Here is a 25822-nt window from a genome sequence, read left to right on the forward strand (position 1 = left end):
GGTCCCAGCTAATTCCCAGGTAGGGACTGCACTCTGAGCAACACTGGCTCTGAGGCAGGTGTTTTTTGTTTTTAATTGGAATGTGCTATGTGTGCTATTTTCTTGTCCTATTTGTCACAACCCATGCATGCCCAGCTAGCAGCATGCCCAAACCTCAGTAATGGCAGGCAGGGATAAGGGTTGGAAAAGAATGTCTGAGGTGGTGACATGGGCACTGATGGTGGCAGAAGCAATATTGGTAGAATTGTAGTAGTAGCAGCAGCAGTAAGAACAATAGGGAGAGTGAGAGCAGATACCAGGATCATATGGGGTCCTAGTCAGGGGACTAGCCTGATTGTGGGGGTGTTCCATGCAGGGGTAGCCAGCAATCAGGATCCCAATTTTGGAAATGGCAAGAAAGACCCTCATTATGTAGATTGGGGTCAACTCCCAGGGGCTCAGTCTTGCAGTCAAGGCAGGACAAGAAGGCCCAGGTAGTGGAAAAGCAGAGACATTACAATAACAGTAAGAGAAATATCTCCCTCCCAATCCCTTCTGGTATCAGGCAGTGGCACAGAACCCTGGGGTTCTGGCATAGCTGCTCAGTTAGGATGAGCCCCTTTCTGCACACAGGGGCTGACTCACTGCACATGGGGCTGGATCGGGGGCCAACTCTAAGCCAGAGCTACTCAGAATGAGGTCCCAGAGCAGCAGCAGCAGCGGCATCTCTTTGGAACTTGTAAAAATGCAAGTTCTTGGGTCACACTCCTGACCTGCTGGTGAGGCCGGCGCAAGTTCAAGTTTGAGAAGCACTCATCTAACTTAGATTGATTTGTGCCAAGTTGCCATACCTTGAGGGAGAATTAGAACATTCAATAAGTCTCACCGCCAAGACCTGATAACTGTGAGGGTTGAGGGATACAGACATGGCCCAACCCGAGGTGGGATGGCCACTTGCAAGCCCAGGCCTGTGTGGCCCAGAGGTTCATGCACTGGTTTGCGGAGCAGGTGGAGAGGAGTCTGCTAGGTCAGCACTTGCTTCTGAGCTGGGCTTAAAGATAAGGTTCTGGACGGATGGTTTATTCTCTTATATCACTCCAAGTGTGAGATCTAAATATAATTCCATAATAATGTGGTTTTTTTTAAATATGTTTTTATTGCTTTCAGAGAGGAAGGGAGAGATAGAAATATAAATGATGAGAGAGAATTATTGATTGGCGTCCACAAGTGGAACATGTGCCGCAACCAGGAATGGAAGCATAACCTCTTGGTTCATAGGTCGACACTCAACCACTGAGCTACGCTGGCCAGGCCACAATAATGTTTTTTTTTGCCTTAGTTCTGTTTGCAATTTCTTGCTGTCAATGTGTACTCCTTGAGCCTGATGACAGGTGTTTCCTTTATTGTTAAGGAGCAGATTTATCTCCCTCCCGGTCCCTGCTGATCACAGGCAGTAATGCTTCTTCCCTGTTGACCTCCCCAAATGCTATTTACCAAAACGTATAACACACAAGAATTCCCAAATGGCTCTCGACCAATTTAGTATTGGATTTTGTAACACTGGAAGGTAAACATTTATTTTTGCAGAAATGAGTTTCTGTTTTCCTCTCTGAGTTTGTCAGGGAGAAAAATCTTCTGTAAAATGTTTTTCTTACTGTTATTGTAATGTGGTAGAATGGGTTCATTTGTTAAGGATGACATTTCTTAGGTAAAGTGTTTTTCTTACTGTTACTGTAATGTCTTAGAATGGGCTCATTTGTTAAGTGTGACATTTGGGGATTTGTTTCCTTCCCTGGTGAGCCTGGGGCCTTGTTTTTACTTGGTTAACGGGTGGGTTCTCTCACTTTAAGGCAATTTTCAAATCTCAGCACACCAATGCCCTCAGGCTGTCACCGTCCTGTCCATCAGGACCAGTCTTTCTGGAAGACTCGCCTGAGCTGTCTACTCATCCTCTTCTCCCACAGGGCCCAGATGCATCCTGAAGGGAATTCTTTTTTTCTCACTGGTCCCATTAGGAACCTGCTATTTGCTTAAATCAGTGGTCCATCTCAACTCTCATTTTCTCTAATGCATTTTGATTTTCCTGACATTGGACGTGGTGTGACTCTGAGGATAAAAATGGTGTCATTTTTCAGCCATATGGCCTCTCTGTACATATTTGTGAAATGAATGCATATATCTTCCTTTTGTAAACTCTACCCTTGATATGATTCCGCCTCTTTGATGCTGTTTCTAGCCCATCTGATTCTCTAGCTTGTCTTCCTGTCTCCTCAGTATACATGTTTCCAGAGTACAGTTCTAGTCTTCTTCACTCTCTCCTGGAACTCTCACCCTCTTATGGGCCGACATCTCTCATCTGTGTCCCCGATGCTCTGAGCCTTTCCTCCGCACCTCTGAACCATTCTTTTTTTTTTTTTTTATAATATATTTTATTGATTTTTTTTACAGAGAGGAAGAGAAAGGGATAGAGAGTTAGAAACATCGATGAGAGAGACATTGATCAGCTGTCTCTTGCACACCCCCTACTAGGGTTGTGCCCGCAACCAAGGTACATGCCCTTGACCGGAATTGAATCAGGGATCTTTCAGTCCGCAGGCCAACATTCTATCCACTGAGCCAAACCAGTTTTGGCTCCTCTGGACCATTCTTTTCATTCAACAGACCACCCCTGAATGTCTGCGGGGCTTCACCCAGGTGAACTCAACTTGTTTTTCCACTTTTCTTTTTTCCCCTCTTTTCTAATTTAATGGCATCTGCCCAATCACCCAGACACTGGTGATTCCATAGATCCAATTCAATGCTCATGTCTTTTGATTATGTCTATGATCGGAATAGTGAGAGCACATGTTCAAATCTCTGCTTAACTCAGACTACCTTCTCCATGAACACCAAAATAATTTCTCCTTCTGTGACCCGTCATTGCACTTTCCTTCCAACAGCCATTTTCCCCCTTTGACCTTTGCTCTGTTTCCCTTGTAAAACTGAATATTCCAACTCTTTGAACTTGTCTCCCTCCTGCACTACATTGTAAGCATCTTGACGGAGCACTTGTGTCAGAGTTGATGTTAAGTATGGGCAGGGGCCCAACCCAATACCTTATGGGGTGCTGAGTCACATGCAGGGGCTGGGAAGAAAAGCCTGCTCACTGTCACTTGTTTTTGAGCCCTGCCAGTGTCAGGGTGATGTAGAAAATCCCTTTCACGTCCCAAGTGGGGATGCCAGTTTGTAGGAACCCACGATTGGGCTCCAGTTGCATGTGTCCCCCCACGACCTACATGGTTCAGGGTTCAGGTTCAGGGTTCGAGTTCGGGAGGTGGCCACACACAAATGAAAGAGATTAGAAAATATTAATTTGGCGATATTGGAGGCCAGGTAGAAGCCCATCTCAAGGGGAGGACTACACCCTGCTCTGGCCTTGATATCCCTTTTATTAAAGTTCAGGACCCACCCATAGCCAGTAATAGCCAAATCAGCAAGGATTTACATAAGATTAAAATGTGGGAGTTGCTTTAGCTACCACTGTCTTAACTAAACAGAGAGCGGTGGGCTCTGACCTCTCAGAGCTTCCAAGGTTGACTAGTCTTCCGGATTCCTTGTCCACACCTCTCTGCTAGTGAAGACAACGGGTGGCTTCCAACAGGGTGACATCTCCCTCAGAATCCCATAGATCATCCCTTCAGTTGCATGTGGAACAATGTATATCTGAAGCAGGTCAGGGTGAAGCTGGTGTCACCCACTTTCTCTTTTGACAAACTTGTAAAGGCTTGCCTCTCGCTCTCTCTCCTGATGTCTCAGTCACAACCACTAAACCAATGAGGAGAACACTTGACACTTGGACACGGTGACTGTCATGGCTAACAGCTGACATCCAGTTACTGGCAGAGCCAAAACTCAGTCCCAGGTCACTTGGCAACTAATGGTTCACAGATGTGGGTCCCCAGGCGTGGTGTTCAGTGCTCAGCATTCAGAATGTTCTCGTTGAACTTATGGAGATGCCCGTAAGGGCAAATGGGCAAATCCTTCCATGAGTGCTGTGCCCATGCATGGTTCCTTGCCTCCTTCTACAGCTTGTCCTTTTGTCTCCAGTGCACATGGTGGGGGGGGGGGGGGGGGGAGAGAGAAAGGAAAAAAAAACGAGTTAGGTATGGCCTCCTAACCTTCTTGCTAGCATTACCGTTTCAAGAAATTTAACACAGAAAAAGCCAGCCAACTTGTAGTAGATGGTTTCTAGAATCTGGGCATTCTTTGGTTATCCTTTCAATTCATGGTTATTTGGTCATCCTTTCAATTCATGGTAAGTGAAGAAACAGAGGGTCCCCACAGCCTGGCTTCTCCACCAGCATCCTTAACAAACTCTTGGATGAGGGCAAAGATGTCACCCACCTAGAAAACCCACAGAGGGCGTGCTGTGTGCCCAAGATGGTCCTATGACTTCCAGCTCAGTGATTCTCAAAGTGGTTCCCATAGAAAGCATGAACACTCCTGGATCCACTTAGAAACAGAAACACTCAGGCTCCACCCTAGACCTTTAAAAATGAAGCTGTGAGGGAGGGGTCAGCAATCTGTACCAACAACTCCCGGAATGCTGATGTGCCCTCTGGTTTGAGACCACCATTCTAGCGTATAGGCCTATTTTTTCATCTTGGACTTCTTTCTCAGGTGATCTGGGCTGCTCTGGAATCTCTGTTCTTGTGTTCTAACCCTTCCTAGAGTGAAAATAATCATTAAGACTGGCTACTCAATGTTTAGCATGTAAGTGATGCCAGATGCCAAGGATAATTCTAGACATCTATGTATTTAATTTATTTAATGCTCACCACAACCCTATGAGGTCCCCCTTCTGTAAATGAGAAAACTGAGGCACAAATTGACTGGCTGAATTGCCCAGGGTCACCCTGGTAATAAATGTTAGCACTTGGTTCTGAAACCAAGGCAGTCTGACTCCCAACCACATGCTATGCTTCATTAGAGGTGTCTGCCACCTCCCCACCCAGGCTCCAGCTTTTTCTCCTTTCATAACAAATACCTGTGTTAGTCTGCTAGGACTGCCATAGCCAAGTACCACAGACTGGATGTCTTAATAGAATTCATTTCCACATATTTCAGGAAGCTGGAAGCCCAGCCAAGATCAAGGTGTCGGCAGGGTTTCTCCTAAAGCCTCTCTTCTTGGTTTGCAGGTAGCTGCCTTCTCACTGTGTCCTCACGTGGTCTATCCTCTGTGTGCATGTCCCTGGGGGCTCTGTCTATGTGTCCAAAATCTCCTTTTTTTGATTTTGCTTGAAATTATATAGTTTTACTTTTCAATTACATTTAGCATTCAATATTATATTAGTTCCAGGTGTATAGCATAGTGGTTAGACATTTACATAATTTATGAAGTGATTCTTCAGTAAGTCTAGTACCCACCTGGCATCACACATAGTTCTTACAATATTATTGACTATATACCCTATGCTGTACTTTACATCCCCAAGATACAGTGTAACTACTAATTTTTACTTCTTAATCTATTTATCTTTTTCAACATTCTCTTATCTGGCAATCATCAGTTTCTTCTCTGTATCTATGAGTCTTTTTCTATTTTGTTTGTTCATTTATTTTGTTTTTCAGATTCCACATATCAGTAAAATTATATGGCAATTGTCTTTCTCTGTCTGACTTATTTCACTTAGCATAATGCCATCTAGGTTCATCCATGTTGTTGCAAATGTAAGATTTAATTCTTTTTCATGGCTGAGTAGTGTCCCATTGTGTACATGTACCACATCTTTATTCAATTGTCTGTCAATGGATACTTCAGTTGCTTCCATATCTTGGCTGTTAAATATAAAATATTCTTCTTTGTCTCTTGTGGTAAGCATTGCTTTTCCAGCTTTTTCAAAAATTCCATTTGCCTCCTACATTTGGTGATTGTTATGTACATAGAGTATCAACCTTCAAGTCTGGGGAGTTGGGCCCATTTGGCCTGTGTTTCAGACCTTCCATTACTAGGTGTGCAACCTTGGGACAGGTTAGCATCCATGAGACTGTCTCTTAATTTGTGAAGTAAAATTAATCTAGGTTAATAATTAGTGGAATTAATATGGCAATTTCCTAGGGTTGCTGTAAGGTTTAAATTAGGTCATAGAAATAAAGCACTTTACACTACCTGCTCGTGCAGAAGGAGATGTGTGTAATCTCTGTGAATACTGCTTCTGCCCATGGCAGCATGTTCATTACTGGGCAAAAATTTCCTTTACATCCTAAGACCAAAGCACCAACCCTGTTAACATTGCCTCTGGTGCATGACTATGTGTCTGGGCCACTTAGGGCATTTCCTATTTAAAAAAAAAAAAAAAAGTGTATATGCAGAAGGAAATGCCCTTATAGCAGTTGATAAAGGGACAGTGAGAGGACAGGAATGCTGGCCAGGGAAGGGCGGTGGGCCACAAAGAAAATAAACCTCAGAGGACACCTGCCAGCTGCAACAGTGGATTCTGAAAGCTGGGCCTCACTTCTGTCCAGGTGTACAGCTCAGCTGCTGGAAGAACATTGCTGTCCTGGGCTGCTATGTCACAGTTGTCTTCTGACTCACACTGACTGGGTTGTCAACAATTTTCTACTAAAATTACCAACTTGCAAACTTTTCTGCTATCTTCATTTCCTGAAAGTCTGTCGGCATCTCAGTGGGTTGGACGCACATTTGAGATGACATGTCATGGACCATCTTGTGTTTTGTCATTTACAGAGGAGCTGAAGGCCCCCTTAGAGGAGTACGTCCACAAACGCTACCCGGGGCTGGTGAAGGTGGTGCGCAACCAAAAACGGGAGGGCCTGATCCGAGCACGCATTGAGGGCTGGAAGGCGGCCACCGGCCAGGTCACTGGCTTCTTTGATGCCCACGTGGAATTCACTGCTGGCTGGTAGGTCACACGCTGAACCCTAAGGGTACTCAGGACCTGCAGTGAGGTCAGGATGGGTTAAAGTCTGGGAGGTTGGGTGCCTTGTTCCTCTGGGGACCCTGGAAGAATGGAAAAAGGGTGGTTGGAAAAGAGGGTGAGACCATAGTCTGGGATAAAACTGGGAAGCAGGGAGAAATTTACCTGTTGTCTACTTAGTCCATCATTGTCATTGTCATAGGTCCCTTGTGATTCCTCGTTATAGGCAGACACTGTGTCACAACATTCACTAAGTTGTCCTGTAGCAATCCTCTCGGCCTCCGGATGATAATAAAGATTTCTGTCTTGTCCATGTGGCAGGTCCAGCATGGGCTGTCTGTGGCTCTGTCCACCTGTCCTCTGCACTCACTCCTGTCTAGGACAGGGCACCACTTCTGTGGCTCAGAGAAACCTTGCAATGACGATGCACGTGTCTGCTCTGTGGTGACATTGTCACTTCTGCTCACATCCCATGGGTTAAAGCAAGTCACATGTCCAAGCTAAACATTGATTGCGGGTGAGGGAGAGAGTGCAGCCCTCTGCAGGGAGGCCCTGCGGGCCACATGGTAAGAGGCAGGGTGTCCTCTGGAAGGGGAAGCAAATTGCTGGGAACAGTGGTGCACACTGTCACAGACTGGATATGGAACTGCTCTCTTCACAAGCATTCTTTGAACACAGTCTCCTGCCCCCATGCTCAGTCAACCATCCAGAGAGAGGCTGAGCTGAGTGCTTCTCAGTGTGCTGCAGCAGACAACCTGGGGAAAGTGTGGTCCATTGAAGGAGGCAGTTGGGTTTTAGGGTTGGAGCCGAAGCCAGACAACCTGGGTTAGAAGCCTGGTTCTGCCACCAGCCTGAGCCAAGTGACTTAACCTCCTGGACCTCGGTTTCCTCATTTATAGAATGATGGCCATACTATGTACTTAATGGGATTCTTGTGAGATTTAAATTAGCCAGCACATGTGATGTGTTTAGAATGGTGCCTGGCTCATAGTGAGTAATCAATAAATATGAACTATCATGAGCTTATAAGGAAAAATATGTGTTCATAGATTAACAAAGGCAGCCTGTAATCAGAGTGACATGGATAAGGTGGAGAAGGTTGTCTAAGAGTTGAGAAAAAGGAGAGAGCCTTCCTACTGGGGGAAATTAGGGAAGGCTTCTTGGAAGAGGCGGCACATGATCTAATAAGCCTCAGTAGGTAGCCAGACTCCCTGCCGGTGGCAGAAGGGCATTCCCAGAGGAGAGCAGCGTGAGAGAAGACTAGGAGGGGACAAAGAACTGAAGCGTGTCTCCACCTCACCCTGGATGGTGTGTGCAGGAGTACTGGAGGCAGGAAATGGCCCAGCATATATTTTATTGCTCATTTAAAATAGAAAGATGAGGTGAGCCAGCAGGTAATTCAGAAGCTGCAAATGAAAAGAGATGGGATGTAGGCCGAGCTTTCTCATCATTCTTCCAAATAATGCAGAGGAATGGGATCTCGCTTGACTCTTTTCCGGAGCCTGTGCTCCCTGTTAAGCAGGGAGATTAATGTGTGGCTTGTGAGAGCCATCTTCTTCCCGAATGAGGGGAAGGAGCCCTGCCTGCGTCTGCTACGGAGACGCACACTGGCAGGGTGACTTACCATCTGCTTTCTCCCAAACCAGCAGGGATACACCTAGAACCTGAGCCTTCAAACTTCAGAGGGAAGGCAGGGGAGGTGTAGGGAGGGGAGGGGTGCAGAGAGAAGTCAACCAAAAGACTTGTATGCATGATATAAGCATAACCAATGGACACAGACACTAGGGGGTGAGGGCATGTGCTGGAGGGGGGGAAGGGCTGGCAGGGAAAGATCAATGGGGACATATGTAATACTTTAAACAATAAAGAATTAAAAACAAAAAAACAAATGAACAAAAAATGAGCCGGGTCACCCCCTATCTCCCCTGTGCAGCCTTGAGGGGCAGGCTCTCTGGGATGCAGGAATCTGCCTGCGTTTGCATTTAATTCATCCATCCGGTCAGCCATTGCCAACCAATTCAATTAGATCCCTTTTAAGAAATCAATTAAATAATCAATTAAAACAACTGAAATAATCACACACACACACACAAAGAAGCTAGCGAAATGCTTATTAAAACCAGGCCATCAAGGACAGAAGCGACCTATTTTAGGAAAGGAAATTCAGCTCCAGCAGAAAATACAAGAGGCATCAACCAGTGCCCTGGGGGGAACTGAAGCTGCTATGTAAAACTGTAATGCGATGCAAATCATAGAGTCAGATGGCCGTGCTTTGGCCTACTAGGCAGGTATAAAAGACAGGCTGGCACTTTCTGAATTCTTGCTCCAGGCCTCTCCTGCAGACATCAGCATGGCAGCATCCCACTTGGCGAGGGCCTGAGCTGCAGGGCACAGTGTTCACTTAGAGCTGCACCATCCAACTGGGGCAGGCCACTCGGGAGCCTCAGTTTGCACCCGAGTTCCAGCCTGCCAGAGCCCATCCCTTAGCTCCAGTGCTGCTGCTCATTTCCTGCCACCCGGGGGTCTGTGCCCGTGGAGGTGTGGGCTACTCAGGAGAGAGACTTTATTTCTACTTCTCTGTTTCAGGGCCGAGCCGGTTCTCTCCCGAATCCAGGAGAACCGGAAGCGGGTGATCCTCCCATCCATCGACAACATCAAGCAGGACACCTTTGAGGTGCAGCGGTATGAGAACTCCGCCCACGGGTACAGCTGGGAGCTGTGGTGCATGTACATCAGCCCCCCGAAAGACTGGTGGGACGCCGGAGACCCTTCTCTCCCCATCAGGTCTGTGGCAGGCACGCTCTGGTGGCCTTGAGTCCCAGAACCCAGAGGACAGAGGAGCCAGGGGAGGAGGCTAGGGGACAGCCTGGGGATGGGGCAGTGGTGTGTAAATGCTGCTTTAGGAATTTTGGGTGTCCTACCATGGCAGCATTTTGATCCTTTAGCTACCGTTTTCAAGGGCAGCTTCTTAAACTGAAAGACTGAATTGCTGGTGTTACTCAGGGTGTGAATCCCCCTTTCTGAGACCCCCAAAGGGGGCTCTTTTGCTGTTCAGCACAAGCTTTATTAAATGGTTCCATGCATAATTAAAAGTGGGCATATGAAAAAAAAAAGACAATGGCCAGAGAATTGGGAAGCAGAAGCATGTTCTGGTTTTGGCTTGGAGAGGGGAAGTTGTGTATCCACAGGATAGAAATGAAGGGGTGGTCTAAGCAAATAAGGGGGTGGGGGTGGATATTCATGATCTTTCTGGGAAAAGGGTGGTGGTTTTCCCCAGAACTGGCTTCCACCTTGTTTCTGTTTTTCTTTATGGTCCCTTCTGGTTATCATCACAGTGAATATCAGTTGTCATGGGGCTCCAGGTGTCTGCAGAGAGAGGTCCTTCTGGAGGCAAGGGGAGAATCCACTTCCTTGCCTTTTCCAGCTTGTAGAGATTGTCTTCATTCTGGCTCATGACTGCATCACACCCCTTCCCCCCTCTTCCTTCTTCACATGGCCTTCTTTCTTTGATTTCCTTACCTACCCTTATGGTGACATTTGGGGTGCACACGAATACTCCAGGATAATCTCCCCATATCAAGATCCTTAATTACATAAGCCAAGTACCTTTCCCCATATAAAGTAATTTTTTTTGGGGGGGGAGGGGAGGCATCATTATTCAGCCAGCCACAGGTGCCCTGACTTTTCAATTAAGATGATACTTGAATTATAGTTCAGTACTGTTTGTGATTTCTAATTGAGGCCAAACTGACTTAAACCTTCATGATTCTGTCTTACTTTAGAGGAGAGGCGAGAAGGGTTCTTACTTTGCCCTAGGTTTAGGACACTGTTGGTTAAAGAGGGATCGCAAGAAGGAATAGTGGAAGAGCAGTGAGAACACTTTACAGGTAGCCATGAAGTTCTTTCTTAGTTTACAGACTTTTAATCAATAAGAGTTAGATTTTGAGATATACAGGACCCCCCATCCCAGCATCCCCATCCACACCCCATCTATAATAATAAAAGCATAATATGCTAATTAGACTGGATAGCTGGATGATGTCCTGAACATTATTTCAGATGTCCTTCTGGATGAAGCGCTGAGGCAGAGGTGGTTAGGGGTGATCAGGCAGGCAGGCAGAGGGGTTAGGGGATATCAGGCAGGCAAGTGGTTAGGGGGTGATCAGACAGGCAGGTAGGTGAACGGTTAGGTCCCAGTTTGCGAGAGAGTGCAGGCCGACTAAGGGACCCCTCTCTCTGCCATGTACGAATTTTGTGCACCGGCTTCTAGTGTTCTTCTATTTTCCTGCTCAAATTGAAAGCTTAAAAACTGCATTAGAGTAGAACCACCTATGGGCAAATCTGTATAATAAGAAAGGCAGCCTTTTTGGGCCAATAATTTACTCAGCCAAAGATGACTCCATGGCTCACTCCTATCCCAACCTAGATATTCAGTGTCTTCGTGCGATGCTACAGGGCCACACTCTTGACTCTGTACAAATAATAAAGCAGATTCATCACTAAGGTGTCGTCTGAGAACCAAAGCATAACCCTTGGGATATTTAAAAATTAATGGGTGAGATACTACTTCACATCCATTTGGATGGTTACTGTTAACAACAACAACAACAGAAAAGAACAAGTGTTGGCAAGGATGTGGAGAAATTGGAAACTTGTGCACTATAGGTGGGAACATCATGTGGTACATACTATTCAGTCTTCTAAAAGGAAGGGAATTCTGACACTGCAACATGGATGAATATTGGAAACATTATGCTAAGTAAAATACATCAGTCACCATAAGACAAAACTATGATTTGAGGTATCTAAAATAGCCAAATGCACAAAGACAGATAGTACAATGGTGGTTGCCAGGGGGTGGGGTGAGGGAGGAATGGGGAGTTGTTATTTAAAGAGTATAGAGTTTCAGCTTTGAAAAATGAAAACCGTTATGAAAATTGGTTGCACAATAACATAAATACACTTAACACTGCTGAACTATACACGTAAAAGTAGTTAAGACAGAAAATTTTATGTCAGGTGTGTTTTACCATGATTACAACAAATGAATGTGGAGTGCTTAAAGACCCCTTGGCGCTCAGATTTTTGAAGGAATGAAGTTCAAGTGATTGGCTGACAAGCCGTGAGATTCATATTTTTGGCCAAATGTTGCTTCCTCCAGGACATACAGGAAGGCTGACCTCTGACCTTGATAAGTAAGGGAATGAATGAGGTTGTGACGGTGGTGTTAGTGACAGAGGAAAAGAAGTAACTATAGTGCAGAGCTGCGGGTGCCCGGAAAGCATGCTGTCTCTGTGTATTTAACGCACTAAAGCAAAAACGTGGCTGCTATCTTATGAGCTTAGGGCAACATTAACAGATGATGAATAGGCATTTTTAAAAGACTAGAAAATAGAGTGGTGATCATGAATCATTAATTCACATGCATCTCTGATGTACAAAATAGAATCACATATCAATGATCTCTTTTTAATGTACCATCACTTATAAAATGCTTAATCTGTTTATAGTTGATGGAGATATTTAATTGTAGGAAGGAGTTTTTATGGCCCTTCTGATGTTATTAAGCAGATACAATATGATTCATAAACGTTAGGACACCGTGGTTCCCACCTGCCCCCTGCCCCCATGGTCCCATTATTTCAATAGTAATGATTTTATTCTGGCCAAGGATGGGATGAGAAGAGCTTTCTTGCAATCCAAATGGCATCAACTTGGATGGTTTTTGTATACAGAGCCATCTCAGTAGGCAACATAAAGTAGAAGATTTCACATTAAGGGACTATGTTTCCTTTCTGTTTTTCTTCTTCCCCTCTTTCTTCCTATATAACTTCTGCTTGGCACACAGCTCTTTCCAGAGGTTTTCTATTTTTCCTCCGCTCGCCTTTGGGAACACCGGAGTTTCAGGTGTGGAGGGCGGGCAGTTACCATTAAAGAGGACAGAGCTAAGTGTAAGGCATGGGGATGGGAACTGAAGAACTAAGGCCCCCCAGGGAGGTGCCAGTCCATGCGATGGTGCTGGGGACACGGGGCCAGCCTTATCAGGTCCTGAGAGTTGTAAGAAAAGTCACAAATCCCTATCATTTCATAGAATCCCTGAATTCTCAGTGTTGGCAGTAAGTCTTTCTTTTTCCAGACTGGATTTGACCAGGAGGGTCCCTGGAGTTGATCTTAGTCTATACGGGCTGCTTTGAGGACCTCTGGCATTCCCAGGACAGCCTGACTCCATACTTCTCACACTGGGAGCTGCGAGTACATGCAGTTTGTGGCATTATTGTGGGGCTGAGGGGTTGGGGGAAAGTGAGAGACCCCCTCCTCCTGCCTCCATGTGTGCCCAGTCCTGTGCCTGTGGCTGAGATTGTTAGGCTTTGAGAAGTGTTGACCCAGCTCTTGCCTCTGTGCAGAGAAGGCTCCCAAATCTATGTCTTATTTAAGCCCTAATTCTTCACCAAAATGGCATCATCTCCAATGTTACATCAAAAACCTATCATTAGACCAGTTGAGCTTAAACTTTTTTGAGTCAAGGACCTCTGTGATAATCTAATGAAAGCCAGAGATCCTATCACCCTGAACATGGCTAAACAAACAACTTTGCATATAGTTTTATGAAGTTTATCGGTGCCTTGAAGCCACCCTCCTAATGATCCCCTGGGCTTATATTCAGGACTGCTACATGTTTCTACTTCTCCAGTTGGAGAGCCTTTCTTTACCTTTTTTTTTTTTTTTTTTTTATCACCCACTCATCGATATACTTTATGAAGCCAGGACTGTGGTCGTGTCATTTGCATCCCAGTACTTAATAAGTCCCTTGATGCCTGACAGCTGAGGCTCAGAATGAACCACGAGGAAGAGGGTAAGATTGCTTAGAGGTCCATTAGAGGAGAAAGAAAACCCAAATATTCCTGGATGAAGGGAGCCTCCATCAGCGGGGCTGACAAGTAATGAGTGCTCAGAGAGGCAGAGCAGCTGTGGCATAAATATTTAATCACAGGCCCTGGCTGGTGTGGCCCATTTGGTTGAGCATTATCCCACACACCAAAAGGTGGCTGGTTCAATTTCCCATCTTGGCACATGCCCAGGTTGTGGGTTTGATACCTGGTTGGGGTGTGTGCAGGATGCAACTGACTGATGTTTTTCTTTCTTTCCCTCTCCCTTCCTCTCTCAAATCAGTAAAAACTTTTTTTTAAAAGCACCCAATAACAGGAAGACTACAAGCAACATTTGGTTTAAGGGATTAACTGGGCTGGGCATAATCTTAGTAAAAACATTATAACATAGTACTACCCTGTTTCCCCGAAAATAAGACAGTGTCTTATATTAATTTTTGCTCCCAAAGATGCATTAGGTTTTATTTTCAGGGGATGTCTTATTTTTCCATGAAGAAGAATACAGTACACATTTATTGTTAAATGAACATAAAGGAAATTTATTACCTGTATATGGTACGGTAGTACGGTAGTTGTCAACACAAACCAGACAAACTATGAATCCTACAGTATCAAGAATTTACTCATTTATTCAATGACAATCATGTCATCATCTTCTGGAACATCATCATAACAATCCAATTCCTGAATTTCCTGGTGAATTTCTTGTGACTCCATTTCTTTCAGAATCAGTAGACCAAATCTCTCATGTTTAGCAATAGCATTCTTGGACAGAGCCTGGGGGGAGGGGGACTTATTTTCGGGGGATGCCTTATATTTCACTCAGAAAGAAACCTGTAAGTAGGTCTTATTTTTGGAGGATGTTTTATTTTTGGGGAAACACAGTAGTATATGAGTCTGAAGGTGGATGGCAGTGGGTGAGGAAATGAATTGGACATGAAGAGGTGAAGAAAGTGAGTGTGGATTAAACTTCTTGAGATGTTTGAGGGAGACTTGGAGAGGGGCAGAACTGTGGATGGAGTGACAAGATAGAGTGGCATGTTTGTTTGTTTGTTTGTTTGTTTGTTTTTAAAATGGGAAACACCCAAGAAGTACCTCTAGCACAATGAGCAACTAGAACTCAGGGTTTAGATTTCTAAAACCCCAGTTGCTTTGCTTTCCTCCTGTTTCATTTAACTTGTTTAGCACAATGAATCCTTCTCTTCCCTCCAGCAAGTCCCATGATGTTTCTTATTACTCTTGGGTAATGAAAATCCTAGGGTCACTTTAATTCACAAACCAGCCTCAATTTGTTATTGAAATTGTCCTCCTCTCCCTCAGCTGTGGTCTGCTGCTCGCTGACCCTTTGCAGAGGAAGAGAGGCTGGAGCCTCTTATTCTTTTTCTCCCTCACCCATCTTTCTCCTGGGAGGTGCAATGTCTGACTCCATGGGGGCCCTGTGGGGTGAGGTGGGGAGATGAAGGGGGTAGGAAGACTCTTATTTGATTGACACTGTCTTATAATGGTTTGAGCTCTCTGGAACAGCAGGTGGGTAAAGCTGGTTTTTCCCTTGGACACATGGAAGGTATTTTGATGCCTCAGTGTGGGCTGGGACTCCTGCTCAGCTGGGCCCTCCCAGGGCTACCCCAACCCCCATCCCCCACCTCTGCCTTGACATCCACACACTCTTGCTGCTAGGATCTCCAGCAAGCCATGACTTCTTTTCCTAATTAATTAATTAATTGGGCCTATTATAGCATTTCCTAATTAAGTAGTATTCCTTTGTGTACATGTAACACGTTTGTTATCCATCCATTCCCCCCCTCCCAGCTCTACTGAGGTATGTATAAAAGGGTTGTATATATTTAAGGTGTACAACGTGATATTTTGATATACATGTAATATGAAATTATTATCATAGGGAAGCTAATGAACACATTCATCACCTCACATGGTTATCTTTTTTCTTTTCCTTTCTTTTCTTTTCTTTTCTTTTCTTTTCTTTTCTTTTCTTTTCTTTTCTTTTCTTTTCTTTCCTTTCCTTTCCTTTCCTTTCCTTTCCTTTCCTTTCCTTTCCTTTCCTTTCCTTTCCTTTCCTTTTCTTTATGGTGACAACACTTAGGACCTACTCTTTCAGCAAATTTTAGGTATACAATATGTTATTATTAACTATAGTCACTATGCTATACATCAGGTCTGCAGAACTTATTCATCTTATAAATTAAAGTTTGACCAGCATCACCCCTCTCCCACCTGCAAGCCCCAGGCAGCCACCACTCAATTCTATTTCTATGAGTTCAACTCCTTAAGATTACACATAAATTAGATCATTCATTCAGCATAATGCTCCCCAAGTCTACCCATATTTTTCCAAATGGCAGGATTCTCTTTATAGAAGCTGAATAGTATTCTGTGTGTACATAGAGCACATTTCTTACCCATTCTTCCACTACGAACACTTAGGTGGTTTTTCTGTATTCTTGTATGCCGCCATCTTGGACATCCTTTTTTTTTTTGTTATGTTTCATTGATAATGTTTTTAATTGTGGTAAAATACATATTTTACCATTTTAAATGTAGAATCCAGTGGCATTAAGTATGTTTACAATGCTGTGCGATCATCACTGCCATTTAGCTCCAGAGTTTTGTCATCATCCCTGAGACCCTACACACTAAGCAGTTGTTCTCTTCTTCCCTCACTCCCTCCAGTCCGGGCAGTGCCAGCCTGCTTCCTGTCTCCATGGATTTGCCTATTCTCATATAAGTGGCATCACACAATATGTGGTCTTTTGTGTGTCTTGGTTCTTTTATAGCATAAAGTTTATCCATGTTGGTATATGTAGCATGTATCAGTACTTCATTCCTTTCTATAAGTGAGCTTTTATAATGACAACTTTTAAAGTGGCCACAGGTCAGTATCCCTTCTGGGTACCATACCAATTTCCATGATTTACACACCTTTGTTCTGCACAGAGGAGAAGAGGTGACTTCCTCCACAGGGCTCCCTGTGCCATGGGCCCCTTGCCCTTTGCCCTTTGCCCTTTGCTGGGGTGACTCTGGCACCAGGGAGGGTGTCGCTCCACTGCCAGGAATACTGAACCCAGGCTTAGGGTTAGATGGTAGGACCCCCGGTCCTTCTCCTTGGCGAGAGGGATTCAAGGTAAAACTCCCCACCCCACAACCAGGGAAACTTATGACACATTCCTCCCCTAGACTTCACTCAGTCATCCTCGTTGGTCAGCTAACTGTGGTTTGGTTATCTGCTTTGAACTTTTTGCATGATCTCTTTGAATACAGCGCCTATGAGAACATGAAAGGTTCCTTTTTAACAGAGTACATACTAGTGCAGCTGAGGGCATGGAATGAAGAGAGAGGGAAGGGCTGAGCCATAGAAGGAGAGGGCTGGTTAAAAAAGAAAGACTCTGAGGGGGAGGAAGGAGTGGGCATAGTTGCAGTTCAGTCTTGAAGAAGAGAAAGAGAGCTTGAGCTATATGACCCACCTTTTTGTGGTGATTTAAGAGGAGAAAATCAGAGCTCATAGGGAGAGCTAAACCTTGGCTGGGGGGCGCTAGAAAAGCGAAAAAGGTCTGGATTAATTGCTGAGAGGAATGGGAATGGGCTAGCCGGCCAAGAACACAGAAACTAATTGTTGGCTGTTATGAGGGCCTAGGAATATAAATTCAATAAATTTCCCACAAGGATTTCTTTGCAACAGCTACTATGCATTCAGTTGTGCTTGGATACAAACATAACTTTTATTGCTCGTAACATGATGTATGTATACAGGGCTAGGCAAAAGTGGGTTAATAATAATAATACATAATAAATAATAATACAAGAATAAATTCTGTGTTTCACATACTCACTATTACAAACCTACTTTTGCCCATCTTCACATGTGAAAAATGGTAGCAAAGATAAGAATGAGGCATAACATATATTTAGCCTAAAGCCAAGGTCGGCAAACTGGGGCTCTCGAGCCACCTGCAGCTCTTTGGCCCCTTGAGTGTGGCTCTTCCACAAAATACCACGGCCTGGGCGAGTCTATTTTGAAGAAGTGGCATTAGAAGAAGTTTAAGTTTAAAAAATTTGGCTCTCAAAAGAAATTTCAATCGTTGTACTGTTGATATTTGGCTCTGTTGACTAATAAGTTTGCCAACCACTGGCCAAAAGGCACCTTGGTTGTGCTCACCACGAAGTCACGGAAACCTGCTTACTAGCAGAGCAGCAGGCTTCGGAAGTCCGCCGCTCACAGCTTGGTAACCACCGATCTGTAGGTTCTCTCCAGCTGTAAAACCCCGTGACTTTCACCACAGGAGGGAAGGGCCTCTGGTGTCATCTGAGATGGGACACTTCACAGCACATTACTTTGGGGGCACATGCTGAGAGCTGAGTCAGGCATCTGCTGTGAGGTGCCAGTGGTGCCTGCCCGCTCTGTGTAAGGTGGCCCTGTAATTAGTGACATGACTCATTAATAACTAATTCAAGCTGATGATTAACAATTAGCAATCCTTAATTCAACATATAATTTGATAATAAATTATAAGGCACAGGAGCCAATAGAGCCTGTGAAACAGTTTGAAATGGCTGTTAAGGATATATAGAGTTGTTGGGATCTCAAATGCTGTGCAAACATGTACATAAAAGGAGAAGGTTAGTTTTTCTTTCATGGAGGACTATGATAGCTTACACAGAGGAAATTAAGTGAAGAATTGGGTTTTCTTAGACTTGGTAATAGAGGTAGCTTCCCTATGCATTAGCAAATATGTTTTAGGAACCAATTATATGCTCAGCCTGTGGTAGGAAATTACATGGTCCTGCAGAAGGAGTTCGTAGGCTGGCTGGAGACACGGCCGACGCGTGAATAATCACACTTCAGCCCAGGTAAGAGAGGATGTGTAGGAAAGAGGGGAGAGTGGGCGTGATATGCATAGAAAAGCTCATAAGAATCTAACTCGGGAATTTTCTGTGTGCCAGGCATTATTCTTTACATAAAACCAATCCATTTCCACCTGGTACTGGCCCTAAGGAATAAATATCATTTTCCCTGTTTCATGGACAGACTACTGAGGTGCAAGGGTAAATCCCTTTACCCAAGCTCACACACCTCATAAGGTGAAGCTGGGATTCAGGTCTCTGCTGTTTGTGATGTCTGAGCTCTCTTCCCTGGGAAAGGTGTGGCTTATGGGCCCTTGCGGGCTGAGGGGAATTGACACTGGCAGAGAATATGGGAGATGACACAATTATAGGTGTAGTAGTGAACACAAGGCTGTATGGGGTCCCCAAGATCACCCTTGCATTTGATAACTCATTAGAAAGACTCAAGAAACTCAGGACATTTGTTATGCTCATGGTAATCATTTATTAGAGTGAAGGGATAAAGGCTAGAACCAACAAAGGAAAAAAAAACACATAGGAAGGAGTTCAGGAGAAATCAGGCATGAGCTTCTAGTGGTCCTCTTCTTGTCGAGTGGCAAGGACCATGCTGCATTCTCCCAGCAATGACATGTAACATGTATGAAGTGTTGCTAACCAGAGAAGCTCTCCAGAGCCTGGGTGTTCAGGGTTTTTACTGGGGCTCAGCCATGTGGACATGGAGCACCCATATGACTAACCTTGGCTACTCAGTCTCCAGCACCAGTACCACTCCAGAGACTAGGCTGATATAGCAGGGCCCTAGCAGGGTCTGGGGCCTCAGAGTCAGGATGTTCTGAGGGCTGAGCCTGGCAAGAGCCATTTCTTCCTTTGGAAGGTGCAGGGTTTGGACAACCAAGTCCACTGAGTTAACCCTTACCTGCACAATAGGAGGGGGTGTTTTGGGTCTGGTGATGGTAGGGAATGTGCATTAAAAAGTAGAGGAAAGTGAAAGATTGAGTAGATCAAAACAGTAGGTCACTTTAGGGAGAGTTCTAAATGTACAAAACAGGATCCAGTCATCCATTAAGGTAGACAGACAGGAATAAAAAGCTGATCATAAGACACAAAACTGTGTAGTGGTTGGTTAGAGCTGGAAGGAGAAGAGTGACTGCTAATGGGTATGGTTTTTTTTGGGGGGGAGGGGGTGATGAAGAGGTACTAAAATAAATTTTGGTGATGGTTATACAACTCTGAACATACTAAAAACTATTGAATTGTATTCTTTAAATAGATGAATTGTGTGGAATGTGAATTCTATCTCAGGAGCTGATGGCCATCAGCAGATGGCAGATGGCCAATCTTGCAACAAGATGAAAACAGTTTAATTCTTGGCTCAGAGTCTGTGTGGTCCCCCTTTCAAGGGAAGTTACAGGGCAGCAAAAGAGTACCATAGGCAACTGAACTGGGGTCAAGTCCCAGAGCAGCAGAATTTGTCCTGATGGAGTCACAGGCAGGGATTCAGGCACTAAGGAGCATCCTGGACAGAAGCTGAGCATTGCCTAGCATTGGACCCATCCACCCAGGACTGCTGACCAACCTGAGCCATGTATATGATGCTGGTCAGTGACAGCACGTTATGGGTAAGGACAGGATGAAGTCCACAGTTATTAGTACTTGGTTTTGGGTCTAGCAAAGGAGAGTCTGGGAAGAGGAATCTAGCTCAAGGGCCAGGTAAAGCCTGTCACAGTTCAGGAAGTAATGGAGGAATGACCTGTTCAATTTGCCACCAACAGGGTCTGTATCATTGGGCAGGACACTGCCATCTATGTAAATGTGCTTTTAATTTTCTTATCCATAAAACCTACCCAACAATTAAAGATGTATTGTTCCAGTAGCAGACAATTTCCATAACAAAGCTTTTGGTCTCACAGATGAAAAGCAAACACTGATTGTAAACTCTCTGAAGTTATGGGATATGGTTTTGTGGAAAATTAAATGTTTTAGTTAATAGAGTTCTACAGAATCAGACAAAGGCCAATTTACAGTTAAAAACAAAACAAAACAAAACACCTCCACAAAACTCTACTTGCTTTCTTCAGGAGAATATCCTGGAGGTGCACAGCTGATAGAAGGTGTTGGTGTAGTCCACACTGTTGGGTTTCCTATCACTTGGAAGAGACATCATTATGACGTAGGATCGGGAATAGTGATTGGCCCTGTAGTGTTGCGTCATGAGCACCCGATTCCCGTTGTGCGAAATCTCTGCTCTGAGCGGCATGGAGGATTCTCTCCTGTGTTTCAGTCCTTTTCCAACTTACCCATATTGACACATGTTTGAGACCCCAAATGAGGGCTCAGTGAATGAAAATGACAGCTGGAGAAACAGGGAAGGGAGTCTGCCCTTCCGTAAGATTGTCTTAAGAAAGACATATCTAAACATTTGCCCCTTGGTCAGTTAGCTGGAAAGAATGCCTAGTAATGGTCACAGTTGTCAGAACTTTGAAGGAGCATCATCCTCAACTTTGTCACTTCATGGGCAAGCAGCAGGATGGTTCCCATGGAAACATAGGACATCACTGTCCAGGTGTCCACTCTCCATAGCTATCCATAGCTGACTGCTGGTGTTCAAGGAATACCTGACTCCACAGCTGGGAGCAAGTGGTTCTCAAATGACCCCAGGTGTCAGCTCTCTGATGGGATGGAATCAACATGCCCACTATCCCAAGACTTGTTTTCTTCGCTAGATGTGACCACTAGCTTTGAGCCTCAGTTTACTTCTCTGTAAAACTACTAGATGTGCTATGGACCCATTCTATGAGACCTGGGACAAGTAACTTAACCTCTCTGTGCCTTAGTTTCTTCCTCTGTGAATGGGGGTATTCATATATTTTACAGGGTTATTGTAAAGATTAAGTGTAAGACGTTTTAACATGCTAGCTATTCTGATTGTTGTTGCTATTATTTTTGCCCTCTGTGTCATCCAAAGGCAATCTTACTATTTGCTATGGGAATCCTACAACCCTTTTCTTGCTACCTGGTCTATTCATGTGACTAGATGATTATGACAAAGAATTCTTCCTTAATTGGAACTGCTTACAGAGCAAGTCTGGGTGCTAGTGGAGGAGAGGCATTTTCAATGCCAGGGGATTTGCACAGGAACATATGGGGGCCCATATTCCTTAGTCGGTCCCTTCAGGGAGGCTGTTCATTACAAAATGGAAGTGTGCTGACACAGTGGTGAACACACTGCTTTGGGGTGAAAGGAATGGTATTTCTTGACATCACCTGTCTTCCTCAATACCAGCCTGAGCAGATCGGGTTTCCTCTTTGCATGACACATCCATGTCCCTGCTACATACCTTCCCTTGGGAAGCCAAGTCCCCAGGCAGTGCCCTGGAGCTAGAGCAAGGCTTTCAGGGTAACCATTCCGGCAATGACAAGCAGAGACCTGCCTCCATCAGCCAACATGCATCTTGACAGCTCACAGCAGCAAGCAAATGACTTTGAGTAATATTGGCAAGGCTTCCCTTCTTGCTTGCAAGGAGTTCAATGTGGTGGGATGCTAAAGAACAAGTGAGTTTTAAATTTAAGATTTTTTTTTAAAAGGAAGACACTTCTCCTCTGAATTAAATGCTCAGTTCTGGCTTCTTGCTGGAGCAGGAATACCATCAATTTGAGCAAGTGGATCTGGTAGGAAGAGGGTAGCTCAGATTTCTCTTCAGCTGGAACTGCATGGGTACAATTTGAGTACGGTGGGGAAAGGTAGACTCCAGCCATTGTGTTGGTAGCTTTAATCTCCCTTTTCTAAATAATTCCAGAATGTGCCATCTTCTGGGCCCTCTCATATTTCTTCTCCTGCCCTTTCCATTTTTCTTTTCACCTCCACCCTCAAAGCGCGAATTTAACTATCGAAGACCCTGGGATTGCATTCAGAGCCAAAGGTGCCCTGTCTTCCTGTCTTCCCGTGCTGCCCCATTCTTTTCTCTGCATCACAGTTTATCGATAGAAACTGTTTGTTGGCTTCCCCATCCATCCGGTTCTCAGTGCGTTATTATCCCCGTCTCTTTCAGCGAGTACTTTGGGTAAAATGACGAAGACACAGGATGTAACTTGTTCTCAGCCTTTTCCACTCACCCAGCTCTCTGGCAGTACTTGCCAGACAGAGTTTCATCTTCCAAGATGCTTACTCCTTATCAGGCCTTCCCAGTTGTGCAGCATTTGCTACATCTGAGGCTCCTTGTGGAGCCCAGCCCCTATCCATTGCCCCTTCTCTTTTATGGAAATGCAGGAACACGTGACTCTGTCATTCAGAGAAGCAAATAGGATGTCCCTTCAGAGCTGGGGCGGTTCACTGTAAGCCCTGACAGCAGAGCCCGTGGTGCCCTTCTCTGCCAGGTGGCAAGCTGCCAGCCGTCCAGCACACAGGGCCGGTGGCCGCTGCCTCCCTGGGCACAGGGGCATTTTCAGTCCGTTGACCCAGCGCCGTTTTTAAGGCAGCAAAGTTCTCTCCAGACTCTCCTAAAGAAAGGACATTTGGACGGACACTTTGCCATATCTGTCTGGAGTGTGAGGTCACAGTCTTCAGTGTTTTCTGCTGTCAACATGGATCTAAAAATAGCTTCTGCAGCCAGGCACACAAAACATTCGGAGCAGTGGCTTCAGTTTGCTGCAGGCCCCCATGTCCTTCCACCGCCCTGTGGCAGCGTGTCCTCAGCAGCCGAGAGGCTGCAGGGAGCTGCCTCTACTGACAGGAACGACCTGACTACCAGTGCCGATGGGGCAGAGGCCCCATGGGAGGCCCTTCATAGACCCGGGAGGGTGCCCACCTTAGTATGTTGGAGTCTGACTTCTGTGTGTGAAGTTCAATGGACCCCCATGTTCCTAAGAAGTTTAACTGAAAGGCACAAAGAAGGAAACAGTCCTTGAGTGGTTTTTGTTAGCACTGCCTTTCCGACTGCAGTGTCCATGGCGGCTGCAAGGATTTCGTAGACAGAACCCGCTGCAGGGGAGCCATTCCTGTCCCCCGCCAAATCTGAAGTTCCAGGTGGAGGGAGGGCTCTGGGAATGACTCTGGGCAAGTGGAACATTTCTCCTTAAGATTTTTAATTGATTTTTAAAGAGAGAGGAAGGGAGACGGTAAGCGGGGAAAAAATTGATCAGCTGCTTCCTTCATGCCTCCTCCTCCTCCCCCCACTGGGGATTGAGCACAAAACCAGGGCCTGTGCCCTGACCAGGAATTGAACCAGCAGCCTCCAGTCCACAGGATGATGCCCAACCAACTGAACCACACTGCCCAGGGCACAGGCCACAGCTTTTCACATTAGTGGTCAATTTGGCCTCCAATTCTAATTCTACTTAGTCTAGTTTATAAATGTATGCATTTTCACACATATTTATTCATTTTCACACATACGTATGAATGTGCACATGTGTATGTTTGCACGCAAATGTATGCATGTGCATGTATTCATCTTTTGCCATCAGTCAGTAAAGGTTTACAGCAAGCTTGCTTGCTTATACTGAGAAATAAGGTAACAGAACCTCTTTTTTAAATAGCTTGTTAATTTTTAGAGAGAGAGGAGGGGAGAGGGAGAGAGAGAAACATTGATGTGAAAACATAACATCCAAAGGCTGCCTCCTGCACAACCCTTACCAGGGATCAAGGCTGAAACCTGGGCTTGTGCTGCCCTTGACCATGAGTCAAGCCAGCAAACTTTTGGTGCACATTCCGACGCCCAGTCAACTGAGCCACACCAGCCATGGCAGTAATAACAATTCTTAAGCCAGACATTATTGTTACTTCTTGGTATACCACCCGTCTCCTGCCCCACTCCCAGCAGTGACTGATCTGTGTTACGATGAGCTCGATGGAAGCAAAAAGGCAGTGAACGTCAATTCTTTTCATCCTATGCCTGACATCCTAGCTTCAATGAAATGCTCTGCCATGGAAAGGAATGATAAGATGGCACATCTGCCATTAAGATGTTGTGAAGTTTCTTTCGTTGTAAATCAAATATCTTAGAGAAGTGCAAATATTAAATCCTTCACTCACTCACCATATTTATTGAGCCCTTACTATACGCAAAGCTCAGCCAATTAAGAAATCTAGGGGCTGTGGCTGCGTTTGGGTTATTGATCATATTTTGTCCTTTTAGAAATGCTCAGCCTCTTCTGGAAGCACGTTTAGTCTCAGATGGCTTCTGGGGGTGTGAGAGCATTCCCCAGTGGCTGAGCGGAAGCCTCAGGGTCTTGTTGTGTCTCTCCTTCCCTTATGTAGTGGCCCGGCCCACCCAGCTGCTCCTTGCCCTGCTGGGTTATTGGCAGTCATCTCCGCTGCCTGGCATGTGATCTGACCTCTCCACTTGGTCAGGGCCCACCGGCCTTGGCTCCTCATGGCTTGTGCTGGCTGGAGAAACCTGAGATAAGGTCATGTTTCTCCTCGTCCATCTCAGCCGCAGCTGCAGACTCATCTGGTCCCAGGGGAGACCCTCAGCTGCTCCTCCTCTTCCCTGCATGGGAACTGAGCCTCCTGCTGGCCACAGTGCACCGCACTTCACCTTGAGGAGGTGGGCCCCAGATGGATATGAGCCACCTGGGAGGCAGGCTCCTTCCACAGTCCCCATGGAAAAGGCCCACTCTACCCTCTGGGCCAGCCTCACTGTGCAACACATCTTTCCCTCTCTCTGGGCTGAATCTAGGCACTCGTCACCTTTTACCCCCTTCCTCTTCCTTGTCTCCTTCCCATGGGACTCTGGGTGGGAAGACGGTGGGCTTTCATGAGAGCGCTGCTAAATTCCTCCCAGCACCGGCCCCAGTGGTCTGCTTCCTCCCGGCCTAGCATCCCTCCCGAAGGCAGAGGTGAAGGAGTGGAGGTAAAGGAGAAGAGAAAACTCCAAAGTCTCCGCCTTGCAACTTGCAGCAAAGGTCACGTAGTCCCCAAGAGGAAAGAAAGCATGTGAACAGTTGTCCAATGATTAGCTCCACTGAACAGGTTTTGCCTTTCCCAGAGCAACACGAGGAGGTTTCAGAAGAATTGCTTAAGAATCTTACATATTTTAAGTCAAATTGCTCATAGCTGCTCTCAGCCTCTGCTTCATCGGGTTTTAGAGGACAAGTGGGGACAGCAATGAGGACCTCTGTCTTTTGTCAGCCTTGCCCTCAATTTCCCCGCTGGTTCTTTCTCCAGCTCCTCTGAGATCCCTG

At 45.4% G+C, this 25822-nt stretch overlaps 1 protein-coding gene across 1 annotated transcript in view; it reads left to right on the forward strand.

Annotated features, from left to right (window-relative positions):
* The window catches only part of GALNT17 (polypeptide N-acetylgalactosaminyltransferase 17), a 392529-nt gene that overhangs the window by 197420 nt on the left and 169287 nt on the right, over positions 1 to 25822 (forward strand). Inside the window, exons 4-5 of the mRNA XM_036409104.2 lie at positions 6707 to 6881; positions 9483 to 9680. Of these exons, the coding sequence (XP_036264997.1) occupies positions 6707 to 6881; positions 9483 to 9680 (373 nt within the window). The remainder of the gene's footprint in view (positions 1 to 6706; positions 6882 to 9482; positions 9681 to 25822) is intronic.

This window comes from Pipistrellus kuhlii, unplaced genomic scaffold, assembly GCF_014108245.1.
Source record: "Pipistrellus kuhlii isolate mPipKuh1 unplaced genomic scaffold, mPipKuh1.p scaffold_m20_p_4, whole genome shotgun sequence".
NCBI classification, from domain to species: domain Eukaryota; kingdom Metazoa; phylum Chordata; class Mammalia; order Chiroptera; family Vespertilionidae; genus Pipistrellus; species Pipistrellus kuhlii.